The 13,119-nt window shown below is 35.4% G+C and overlaps 1 protein-coding gene across 1 annotated transcript; it reads right to left on the minus strand.

Annotated features, from left to right (window-relative positions):
- Positions 1-228: 228 nt before the first annotated feature.
- Positions 229-1,998, minus strand: LOC110645799 (uncharacterized). The gene has a single exon (XM_021799049.2). The coding sequence runs from the start codon at positions 1,897-1,899 to the stop codon at positions 337-339; it is 1,563 nt and encodes a 520-aa protein (XP_021654741.2). The 5' UTR covers positions 1,900-1,998; the 3' UTR covers positions 229-336.
- Between the last annotated feature and the right edge of the window lie 11,121 nt (positions 1,999-13,119).

The raw sequence follows: 13,119 nt of genomic DNA on the forward strand, positions 1-13,119 counted from the left end.
GAATCAAGTACGTGTACCATTTGATAAATATTCATTAATTTTCTTTGCTTATATAAATCCAAAATGGTTATTGCTTTTGGCCATTTTCGTTGTCACCTACTGATTTTGCTGATCTCACTTGGAATCTAACCATTCCCATAATTATATATATATTTTTTATAATTAATAACACTAATTACAATTAAAAAACAAAACTAATTATTCCCTTTTTTTTCCAAAAAAATAAAATTAAATAAATAAAAACAACTATTTATAGAAACAACAAATCCTCTATTTCCCTTATTTTTTTTCCTCTCAAATTCTATTTTCCTTTATTTTTTTTTTCTGATTTCCTTGCTAGCAGTCTCTATAAACACCAGAATCTACTTCCCATGAACATATGTGCTTCATAATGATTGAATTAAGATCATAATTATCATTACCTCTTTGGATTATTCTATAATTACCCCACTTGCTTGATGAGTTTGACTCATTGAGTTTACTCGCTTCTGTGATTGACTCGGTAGATTTTATCAAATTTATGTTCTTCAATATGTGCACATTGCTCACTAGTTGACCCAAAATTGCAGACTCGGTTATTGAGTTCTTCTTCTTGTGTTGCATGGCAGCTCGGACGATTTCGGTTAGCATTGCTTTTGAAAACCGGCGAGTTCCCTGAGTTCCTCCCATCAAAATCGCTGAGTTAACTGGAGATTGAGACTGGGTTTTGTCTGAGTTGTTGTTCCTTTTGCCATGCTTTGTTGAGCTGGTAGTTTGTTGTTTTGTTGATATGTACACTGACTCTGGACTCTGATTCCTGACTAGGCCGAGTGGATCACTGAGTAATACCAGCTTTTTCACGTCCACTAACATCATGTGCTTAAAATTTCTCCTAACTCGACCGAGCAACATTGGATAACAAGCCCATCTTCTCAAACTCATTGGTACATGGTCTAAGAACCCAGAAAGCGAGTTCTCTGGATCAAGCTCACTCGCTTCAAAACCTACTACTGACCCGTAACTGAACTGAGTCGACTTACCTTCACTTTCTTCCGAGTCATTGTAACCATTAACCCGAATTCTTTTCCCCCATAGAGGCTCTCCCAGTTCCTTCTTCCCACGCTTCACAAACTGAGTCACGTCAAATCTCAACGGAGGCACCGACACTGAGTCATGACTCGTGTTGTTCAATTCTATGTATTGACGAACGAGTTTCAAGAACGAGTCGCTCTCTTCTTGAATCAAAGCTTCAAATCTTGATGCAGATGAGGAAGAACCGAATATGAAAACTAAATCAGCTCTGGCTGTGAGACCCGACCTATGCAATAGTCTCAAGAAAAGCCTGAACTCATCTTCATTGGTGTCTTCCACTACATGACCAACAATAAGATCACTCATGGCTCTGGTTCCACGGTTATAGAGCTTGCCCATTCCCTGTAAAGCAAAAGAAGAGAGAAATTCACTTCTTTTACGACCATTTCTAGGTTGATATCGGCTTGTCCAAATGCTGTAAAACCAAGAAAATTTGGATTTTGCCTGGTGGGTCTTGATGAACTTGTTAGGAGCGTTATCTGAGAGAAATCTACGAGGAGTTTTAATGGTGGTGGTGGGATTGGGGATCGTGGGTTCGAAGGTGGAGAGAGTGAAGAGGAGGAGGGTGAGGAAGAGTAGAAGAGCACAAATAGAGATGGTGGATTGAGCTTTTGTGAGGATGGGGCTATTGGAGTTGGTTCTTTTGATGGTTTTGCTGCTACTACTGGGGCTTGAAGAGGGACTAGCTTTATCGACAATGGCGGTGGAAGTGGTGGTGGGGGCGGCGGCGGCGGAGGCGGAGTTATCTTCAGGGAAGAAAACGAAGAGTAATCCCATGCCCCAATTTTCGTAGCTACTCTTGGCCTTGGACTTGGCTGTGATTCCCATTTCTCTCTTTCTCTGCGCTTTCGGTATGGTGGACTGGTGCTCACTACTGGGCAAAGCTTGTGACTCTGTGATGCTGAGCTTTTTCTTTTTCGCTTCTAATTAATATTGCCTTTTGCTTTCAAAAATAATACTAATAAATTATTTTATGTATTTTATCTATAATTTATCAATCTTTATTCGGGTAATTTAGAACATGTCCGCGAAGTGTAGCATAATTCATAATTCATAGCTTAGTCCTGATTTATTTTTTAATTAAAATTTAGTCTTTTCATTTAAATTTTATTAACAAATTAGTCCTTTAAATAATTTAAAATTTTTATATAATATTTAAATATAAAATAAATAAATAATTAAATATAAAATTTAAATATATAGATTATTTTGCTGATAAAACAAAATTTGAAAATTATTTTATTAATAAAATAAAATTTTAAATACTTATATATTTTAAATTGAAAAGGTATTAACGAAATTAATAATTAATTTAAATGGTAAAAATTAATTTATTAATATAATTAAATTTTAAAAATTAAATTATTATTTAAAAATATAAGAGATTAATATATAAATTTTATTATATCTCAAGGACTTAATTATAAATTATCTTTTTATTAAATACAACAACTTCATCATATGTGTGGTATTCATGTGATTGTGCTGTTCGTATAAAATTATAAGGCCAAGTATATAAAGTGCAACCTGCGTTTTCACAAGAAAAATTTGGTGGGATTGTAAACTTTTATTTTAAATTATTAAATCCTTTACTTTTTTATATTTATTAAATATAAATTTATTTAATTGACATATTACGTCAACAGACATATGTCGAATAAAAATAGGCCAAATATATTATTTGATACTTAATTTTTACAAGGAAAAGTCAGTTGGCTTCCGATAATTTTTTATCAACATTTAATATCTAATACTTTAAAATCTGTAATAATTTGACACCTAACACTGGGAGACTAATGACCGTGATAGATATACGTGATGACGATGTGGAAACTAATGCTAACATGGTTATTCTGAACATAACTCAAGGCCTTCATTTTTGTATCTTTTACGATTAACATAAAAGAATCATGTCATTTCTCTCTCTACCATTATGGCCACCACCATCAACTCCCCTATCTCCAGCCACCACCACTGCCGGAACTACCTCCACATAGAATCTCTTCCTTCATTAATCTCTACCTTCTCTCTCAGTCCAAACTCCTCTCCTCCTTTCTCTGCTTCTCCTCTTCTTCTCTCCATTATCACCCAAACGATGTTGACGTTGCCACTCCTAAAATCAATTGCTTTGTTTCAACTAATGCATTGGTAACCACAAACAGTCCTTTTCCTGCCTTTTAGAAGCTAGGGTTTATGGTAATGGAGACCCTTATTTCTATATGAAAAATTCAAATTTTCTTATTCTTTGCTTATTTTTTAAAAAAATTTATGAATGAAAAATAACTTGTGGCACTTTTTCTCAAAAATTTATATGTATAAAAAATAATTTAAATTAAATATTTCATTATATTTAACTAAGACATACATCACCATAAGATATAAGCATTTATAAGAACTCTTCAAAAATTTATGTAAATAAAAATAGGGGAAAATACACTTTAGTAATATGTATTTTGACCTTTTTAGCATTGAGTACATATATTTTATTTTGTTATAATTCAGGATAAAAACTTTATTGCTATTAGTACTTTAAGGATAAAAGGCTAATTGCGTTAAGTATCGTTGATCTAATGTGGGTCTATGTATGATATGGTGCTGACAAGGCATGCTGATATGGTGCTATGACATTAGCGCCATGTTAACACTTTTTATGCCATTATTCATTTTATGACTTAAGTGCAAAAAGGCTTAAAGTAGATGTCTTATTGCCAAAAAAAAAAAAGTTAACCCTAAATGCTCAAAGCGTGAAAATTTTTGAAAATTAAATGAAAAATTGGGAAAGAGAGGCACAAAAAGGAGGAAAGAGAGGCATGGAAGAGGGAGAGAGAGACATAGAAAAAGGAAGAGAAGCATGGCATAGTCTCTCTCTCTCTCCTAATTATTTATCTATTAATTAACTAGAGCAAAAGAGAGAAGAGAGGAGAGTTAGATAAAAAAAATTAACAGATAGAGGGAGAAGGGTAGAGATAAATGGAGAAAGAGTCATAAATAGACAGAAACAATAAAAGATATTGAGAGAGATAAAGACAAAATGACTCTCCCATGCCTCTCTGCTTATGTCTTCCTCTCCCTATTTCTCTCACTATCTCCCTCTCTTCTCTCTTATGCATCTCTCTCTTCCTATTTCTCTCTCTCTCTCTCTCTCTCTCTCTCTCTCTCTCTCCTCTTTCTATTTCCTTATTTTTTCATGTACTTTCAAAATTTGTGTGCATTTAACATTTAGGAATTGAACTTTGTTTATTTTCTTTTTTTTTTGGCAATTCAAGACATGTAATTTTATATTTTTGCACTTAAGTTATAAAATAAATAATCGTAAAAAATTAATAACGTGGCACTAATATCATCATGCTATATCAGTACCACATCATATATGAGATCACATTAGTATACTATGTCAGCATTGTTTAAATTATTAGTAATTTATCCTTAAAATACTAATGACAATAAATTATCTGCACTTAATGACAACAAAATAAAATGCATATCCTCGATGCTATAAAAATTTTCACAAAATGATTGCGCTGTTATTGAACACAAAAATCAAATGGTTCGTATAGAACACCCAATTTCAAAATCTTTTTAATGTTTTCTCATCCATGGCCCATTGAGATTCTTCAATTATTTATATCAAAACTTTAAAACTTAAAAATAAATTTTCTTTAAAAATGCAAAATGAAAAAAACTAAATTTGAAAATAAAATAATAGAATTTGGCATTAATTTAAGGATAATATTAACGGTGAGCAATTTTAAATTAAAAATTTCTTTGACACAATTAGCTTTAATTGAAATTTAAATTTGAGATGTAATAATCTTAAAAATAATATTTAAAGCATATTAATTTTAAATTAAAAATTGTAAAATTACAAATTAACATATACGTTGCCGACATTGTGGCATGTGAGTTTATATGTGCATATGAAGGATGAGAATTAAATGGTTACTCAACAAGGGGCCAACCCAATTGAAAGCTTTGTCCCAAATTATCCTATGCTTTGCATCATCTTAACCATTCCTTTCCTGCACTACCAAATCTTTGCAAGCCCAATATATTGTAGATTTAACTTATAATCTCAACTAGGGATAATATCATTGATTTTTTTTTTTTAATTTTAAAGTATAAAAAGTGATTTTTTTTTTCTTAATTTAATGGAGGCACAATAAATTAATTAACGAATAATGAGTTGCATAGTGAGAAGTAATTTTTTTTATCATAAAAGTGAATAATTTTATAACATATAAACGAAGGAAATTTGAACTTAAAATTTTTTTGCTTTTTACTAAGAAGTAAAGAGTTTGTTCACTTGTAAAAAATTGGAGTAATTTTCTGTAAAAATTTTCTAAAAGATTTAGAAAACAAAATTTCATATTTATTTGTACCAATTTTTTTCAAAATAAAAAATAAATTTTCAATTTTTTAAAATTTAACTAAATTTATAAAATAACTTTAAGTTGTTTTATAGTATTTTCGTTTATAAAAAAATGTGTTATTCGACTGTTTTTCTAAATGAAAAATAATGATTATAAAAATTATTATATAATTAAAATTAAATAATTATTTTGTTTAAAAAATAATTATTATTTAGAAAAATATTTATTTATAATAATAAAAAAATCACATTATTATAAATAAATGCGTAACACATTTTAATAAATTTTAAAAATAAAATAAGATTTCAAAAATATTTTATAATAATTTAATTTTTTAATTATAAAATATATATTTCTTTTACATTTTAACTAAATATTTTTCAATTATTTGCAGGTAAATATATTTTTTATTATTTTTATAAAAATAAAATTTTTTTAGAAAATAAAAAATAAAAAACAGAAAACTATTCCAACGCGCAAACAGGCTGAAAGTGTTTCTAAATTTCTAATTTATTAGTAATAAAATAAAAAACGAATGTTAAAATTTAAAATTTAACTGCATTTAACCGCTAAATAACCGAATTAATAGGTGATTGGGGCGTGTGTGAACGCGGATGAAGTGAGAGTGGGTCTAAAGAAATTGGCGATGAAACAAAAGAACAAGATCTGGCAGGCAAGATAGGGGAAAATAAATGATGCGACCCACAGAATTATAATAATAGACGGTGGATCTGAAGATGGAAGTTTCCATGAAAGAGAAAAGAACACGTGGTTTTGGTTATGTTAAACTTGTCCCCAACCCTCTCTGGCTCTGCTCTTGCTGTCCGTACATTCGGAATTGAAATTTTCTTGGTCGGTGTGGACGGGAACTCCCCTGCTGCCGTTTCATTGCCTATTGCCTCAATATTTTTCTATTTTTTTAAAAAATTTTTGGTCACATGATTTTCCTAAAGATCATATATTAATAATGCTTTTCGCTTATTAGTTTATAGTGTCAAAATTCAAAAAATAATAACGCAAATGACCTGTTTTAAGTCAATCGCCTTATTTCATTTTGATTCGATTTTTTGTATTGATATAATAATTTAATATTATTTTTATTTAAAAGTATAACAAAAAGAGGTAGAATAGCCGATAAGTTATCTAATAGTTCATCTCATTAGGTGCCACCTCAAGTTTAGTTATAGATTCTTTCTTTTGGGGTTAGGTTAAATTGAGAAAATCAATCGGTAACCCTGAGACTCAAGCTTAATAGGACTATGATCGTCATATTTAGAGAGCTCTATTTTGTCTCAGATAAAAAAAAAAAGTCTTGTTTTAAGCCTTCTTGGATAGCAACTTGTTCAGTGTTTTTATCTTATCAAAATATCATCTCTTTTACTTATATTGTTCAAAATATATTATTTATATTGAGATTTAAAGATTAAAAAGAGTGATTTATAAAAAATTATTATTCATAATTTTTAAAGATTAAGAGAATATCTTGACGAGATCAATAAGATGATATCATTATTTTTTCATTAATAATTAATTTAATAATTATTTTTACTAAATACTTTTTGTTTAAATCATTATATAAATAACTAACAATTAGCAAAATAAATGACAATTATTAAAATAGTTAACAGTGATTAAAATATCTAATATTGCCAAATAAAGCCTTAGTCACTTATTATGGAATATATACTCTAAATTTTATTAATCATGTTTTAAAAATTTTCATAAAATGATAAATTACCTTTAATAAAAATAACTGTGATGAAAAATTGGAGCAAAGTGAGTGAAATTTAGAGTATAGATTTTTTTTTTTATAAGACATTGATAACATGATTAATTTGTATTTAATTATTATAATTTTTATAAGTTTAGATGTTTAATAAATTATAATTTAAATTGAGGTGTTTGATGAGTTAAACTTAAATAATACAAGGATGTAGGAATATATTTAGCCGGGAAGTTATTATGCTTGGTAATTTTATCGTGTGAGTTGGCATTCGCCAACTGTCGGCAAAGGTAGAATATCTTATTTTAATAGCCATAGTATTTAATTTTTATATTATTTTTAAATTATTTTTAAATTTTTATGTGTATAACTCACCATAATCAATGATTATAATATATTAATATGATCATATGATATAACTATTGGGGTGTAACACCCTAAAAATTTTAAATTTATTATTTTATGAGTAATACCGATATTTTAATTTTATTTAAATTTTAAGAAATTATTTGAGATTTTTTGGATTTTGAAAATCGGATTCGATTTTTCGAAAATATAAACTTTGATGATTTTTAAAAATTAATTTAAAGACCACGTGACAAAACTAAAAATATATTTGGAGTTTACGAATTTTTCTGAGTTTTCTGAAATTTTTAGACGTCGTTTTCAGTCCCAAGGCAGAGTAAAAATTTAAAATTTTATATTCCGAATCGAACCGGCCGAATCGAACAGGACCGGATTGGACCGGTCGAATCGGACCAGCCTTTCTTCTTCCTTTTCTTCCTCTCCTGCGCGCGTTTTTCTTCCTCTCTTTCTCTCCCATTTTTTCTCTCCTCCCTCCTCCCCTTGCCGCGCCGCCACCTCCCCTGCCACCCTAGCCCGCCGGCGCCTGTCCTCACCGCCTAGCCTAGCCGGCCACCAAACGCCGGAAAAAGCCGCTGGCAACGCGACGCCGCAGCGCCAGCCGAAATTCGGCCGATCCAGCCACCAATCGGACCGGGTCTTGTATCTAAACTCATCTACTCGTCGAGAGCTTTCCATAGACACCAAGAACACCGAAATCCATCGAGTGGTTTGTCCAATTTTTGCCCGGGAAGTTTTAGCCCATTTTGATTTTTGGGCTAGATTTCTCGCAAACCGTGAACGCCACGAGAAAACCGAGAGTACCAGAGCGCTCCACTCGTCGAGAGCTTCGCGGCGATATAAATTTCGAATTTTTCTGACACCGTTTTTCGATGGGTCCCACGGAACTTCGCAGTGTTTTTCCGAGCATTAAATGAGCTTAGAAAATTCCGTAAAAATTTTATACTAACCCCCGTATTGTGGGCTTCGTATAGGTATCTTCAATTCGCTGAAATTAAGCTTATTCGGTCGTGAATTTCCGGCGATGAGCCACAGAAAAAGTCTCCGAATTGAATCGAGGTTTTGGCTACCCCCCCATTGTCAGACGTCCCGAGCTCGTCCCCGAAGTCGGAATCGGCAAAGGTAAACCCGAACCTTGCTTTTTCGTAATTTTCTAGTGCTTAAATAGGATTAAAAATTCATAAAATATTCGTGGTAGCTCAGAAAATTATGATTCTTTTTGCAATAGCCTAGTAATATTGCTAAGGACAGCGGGGCAAAGTTTTAAAATTTTTAGAGCTTATTTGGGTAGTTTTTGCAAAAATGATCAATTATAAGGACTAAATTAAAATTTTACATATTGTGATGGATGACTGATTTGATGGGCCCAGGAGGGGCTGTGTGATGTGATTGAGTTGTGGATATATGGATTGTGGATTTAGAAGTGTGTTTTGAGCCCTTTTGCAGGTTGGGTAGGTCCTAGGTATAGGGGAGACTCTGCCGGATTTTCGGCACGACTTAGGACGTATTTGGTCTTTTCTTGATTTGTATTGAGTCATTTGTATTAAATAATTGTAATATAATTGTCAGGTGAGCCGGGACAGCCTTCTTCCTCCGCCCAGCCGCCACAGTGATTGCTGTCAAGTCTGTGAGTAAAATATTAATTTTAATTGTAATTTCACTATTATTATATGTTCAAGCATGCCCATGCATCACTTATATGTATATATCTATGTAGTTAAACTCTAGGCATGATTTATGTTGCATTCATAACTGTGAAAGTACCATGTATGTTATTATGGTAATTTGGAGCAGTGTGCGTGCGTTGGCGTGCGTGTGATGTGGTGTGGACTATGGATAGGACGGGTAGACATGGCTTGAGATCTTCGCTGGGACCCGGTCCTTCGGGGTAGACACGGCTTGAGTTCTTCGCTGGGACCCCGATTTGGTATATTAAGCGAAAGTCCGGCTTGAGTTCTTCGCTGGCACAGGTTGGATTTAAGAGAGCTGGTATTACTGGGTGCGTGAGTGCTCCAAATTACCTTTTTGTTGTTATGATGTGATAATATTGTTGATGTTGCATTTCACTCCACAGGTTGCATTAGTTTTAGATAGTTATAGAGATTATGGTTAAAATTGATATTTTACTCTCTAAGTCGAACGCTCACTCCTATTCAATATTTTTCCAGGCCACAGGAGGATATTTTTGAGGTTAACCTGCTTTCTCCCTCGCAGGTCGTTTATTCATGTTTGTGTAATTTTATAAACTTTTAGAATTTTTGCATGTGTTAGAAATACTTATTTGATTTGGGTCTGTAAACTAAATTGTTATTTTGGACCTGTAAACTTAATATTCGATGCATGTTTGATGGATTGGATGAGGGAGCTGAGCTCCCATTTATTTTTATGCTGATATGAGTATGTGGAGGGTGAGCTGAGCTCCCCAATTGATGATATATGGTGTTTACAGGTCGGGTGAGTCAGAAACTCCCCATTGAAAGGTCCATTTTATGGCCGGACTTTGTCAAGTTGGATTTTTGAAATTGGGCCCAAATGGGCCTTAGAGTTGGGTTAATGAATAGTTAGGCTTACTACGGGCCTCGGAGGCTTTAGGCTGGCCCAGGTCCTAGTGCCGGTCCGGCCCATAGGTTGGGTCGTGACAAATGTGGTATCAGAGCTTAGGCTCCAGATTCATAGGGAAAAATTGTCTAAAGTGTTGGGAAGAGTCTAATAGGAGTCACATGCGGAAAATAGGGTCCACATTCGTCTTGCATTGTCATCTTTGCTTCTAGTTTCTGCTTCATATAATTGTGTGTAATATGAGTCTATAGAGCTGTGTAACATGCTGTTTTGAATATTGTGGGCTAATGCTGTTGAATTTCAGGAAAATGCGTAGAAGGTGAGAGCGCCTTGCACTGTAACTGCAGATGTGCCCGACAAGGTGTCAAGACAAGATGAAGCGCTTTGCCCGAGGAGGCGGGTAGGAGGCCTAGAGCCGCTCAAGTAAGAGCAAGCGCCACCGGTCAGATCGCTCTTTTATGGCACAGGGTCCCATGGACCCAATGGCAGCTACTCTAGCTGGGTTGCAGAGAACCATCAACATGATGGCACAGTATATGGTCCACCCTCCACAGCAGCAGCAGTCCACCGCACCAAGAGGGGAACCTTACAAACAGATTATCAATTTCAAGAAGTTGGTGCCTGGTACTTATGATGTGTCAGATGATGCATATCGGTTTTTGAATTCCTGCAGACAGGCAGGAACAGAATTGCAGTTGACTGATAGAAGACTTATAGAGTGTATGCAGCATGTCATGGGGCCTATGCCTAGACAATGGATGAATGACTACATATTACCTCGGATGGAGGGTTTGTCGTGGACTCAGTTTGTGGAACTGTTCATCAATCGGTTTGTGCCAGAAAGCTTCAGGGATCAAAAGCAGTGGGCCTTTGAGGCCTTGAGACAGAATGGCAGGTCTGTAGATGAATATGCTACAGAATTTATGGAATTGAGCAGGTATGCCCCTACAGCAGTAGCTACAGAAATTATGAAGGTGAAGAGGTTCCTAAAGGGGCTTGACAGGAGGTATGCAAACCTGGCCATGATGTTTGATCAGTCTTTTGACGTGGTAGTTGATCGAGCCAGACAGATTGAGATTAGCTATGCTGTGGATGACAGCGAAAGGGCAAAGAAAAACAGAGCAGAGGGTTCTTCAGATGTTCCACACATGGGTACTACGGATAGTGGTGGCCAAACTAATTACAGAGGAAGAAGCAAAAATAAGAGGAGTGGTTTTAGACACAAATCCCGAGGGTTCAGACCAGAGTACAGATCCAGCAGTGGTCACAGTTTAGGGTACAGCAGTTCTGCGTCTGGTTTAGGATCCTCCTTGGCACCTTATGCACAGTGTGGAAGAGGACATTCAGGACCTTGTATGATGGGTTCAGGAGTATGCTTCAGGTGTGGTCAACCAGGTCACTTTGCTAGGGAATGCCCCGTGTTCAGTGAGCCACAGATGGGGTCACAAGGTTCTGTTGCAAATGTTCCTCGACAATTGTATCCGGGTGCTTCCAACATGGCAGTGGGCCGCCTGTACAACAGGGCCAAGGACAAGGGGGACGTGGATTTGGAGGCAGATCAAGAGGTAGAAGTCAGTATCAGGGTTCTGCCACTCAGGGTAGGGGTCAAGCTCGGGTTTTCACCCTGACCTATCAGGATGCTCAGGCTTCAAATGCAGTTGTGGCAGGTATTCTTCTGGTTTGTTCCTATGAGGCTCGAGTTTTAATAGATCCGGGTGCTACGCACTCATTTGTCTCCCATGTGTTTGCCATGAGATTGGGTAGAAATCCTACAACTTTAGAATGCCCTTTATCTGTAGCTACCCCACTTAGTGACAACATAGATGTAGATATGATTTTTCCGGGTAGCCCAGTGGTAGTGGATGGAAAGATCCTCCCAGCAGACTTAGTTCCTCTACCAGTAATAGATTTCGATGTAATCTTGGGAATGGATTGGTTGGCAACTCATTATGCCACTTTAGACTGCAGGAACAAAAAGGTGTATTTCCACATACCTGGTGTGGAGGAGTTTAGCTTTAATGGTGACAGGAGCGTGGCTCCATATAATTTGGTGTCAGCAATTAGTGCTAGAAAAATGTTGAGGAGCGGATGCCAAGGGTATTTGGCATTGGTGAGAGATACATCTGTAGAAGGTGTCAACATGGAAAATGTTCCTGTTGTCAGAGAATTCATGGATGTCTTCCCTGAGGAGCTTCCAGGGTTGCCACTAGAAAGGGGAATAGAGTTTTGTATTGATATTGTTTCGGGTACAAACCCTATATCAATGCCTCCTTACAGGATGGCGCCAGCAGAATTGAAAGAGCTAAAAGAGAAACTACAGGAGCTTTTGGACAAGGGTTTCATACGTCTGAGCACTTCACCCTGGGGTGCTCCTGTTCTATTTGTGAGAAAGAAGGATGGGTCATTGAGGTTGTGCATTGACTATAGACAGCTGAACAAGGTGACTGTGAAGAACAAGTATCCACTTCCTCGAATCGATGATTTGTTTGATCAGCTCCAAGGGGCTAGATTCTTTTCCAAGATAGACCTGCGATCAGGCTACCATCAGTTGAGAATCAGGAATGAGGACGTGTCCAAAACGGCATTCAGGACAAGATATGGTCATTATGAGTTCTTGGTGATGTCTTTTGGACTCACTAATGCACCAGCAGCCTTCATGGACTTGATGAACAGGGTGTTCAAGCCATTTTTGGACCGTTTTGTCATCGTATTCATAGATGACATTTTGGTATACTCTCGGACCGAGGAAGAACACGTGTGGCACTTGAGGATGGTGTTGCAGACTTTGAGGGAGCACCAGCTATATGCCAAATTTTCAAAATGTGAATTTTGGCTAGAAAGCATCTCATTCTTGGGACACGTGGTTTCTAGTGAAGGTATTCAAGTGGATCCCAAGAAAATTGAAGCTGTAACTGATTGGCTTAGGCCTACAACAGTCACTGAGGTGCGAAGTTTTCTGGGTCTAGCTGGCTACTATAGGCGTTTTGTGCAAGATTTTTCCAGGATAGCGGCTCCCCTAACTAAGTTGACTCG

Source organism: Hevea brasiliensis, chromosome 3, assembly GCF_030052815.1.
Source record: "Hevea brasiliensis isolate MT/VB/25A 57/8 chromosome 3, ASM3005281v1, whole genome shotgun sequence".
Taxonomy (NCBI): domain Eukaryota; kingdom Viridiplantae; phylum Streptophyta; class Magnoliopsida; order Malpighiales; family Euphorbiaceae; genus Hevea; species Hevea brasiliensis.

Excerpts from the sequence above, each read along its gene's own strand:
- LOC110645799 (XM_021799049.2), bottom strand. The coding sequence starts at position 1,899 with ATGGGAATCACAGCCAAGTCCAAGGCCAAGAGTAGCTACGAAAATTGG.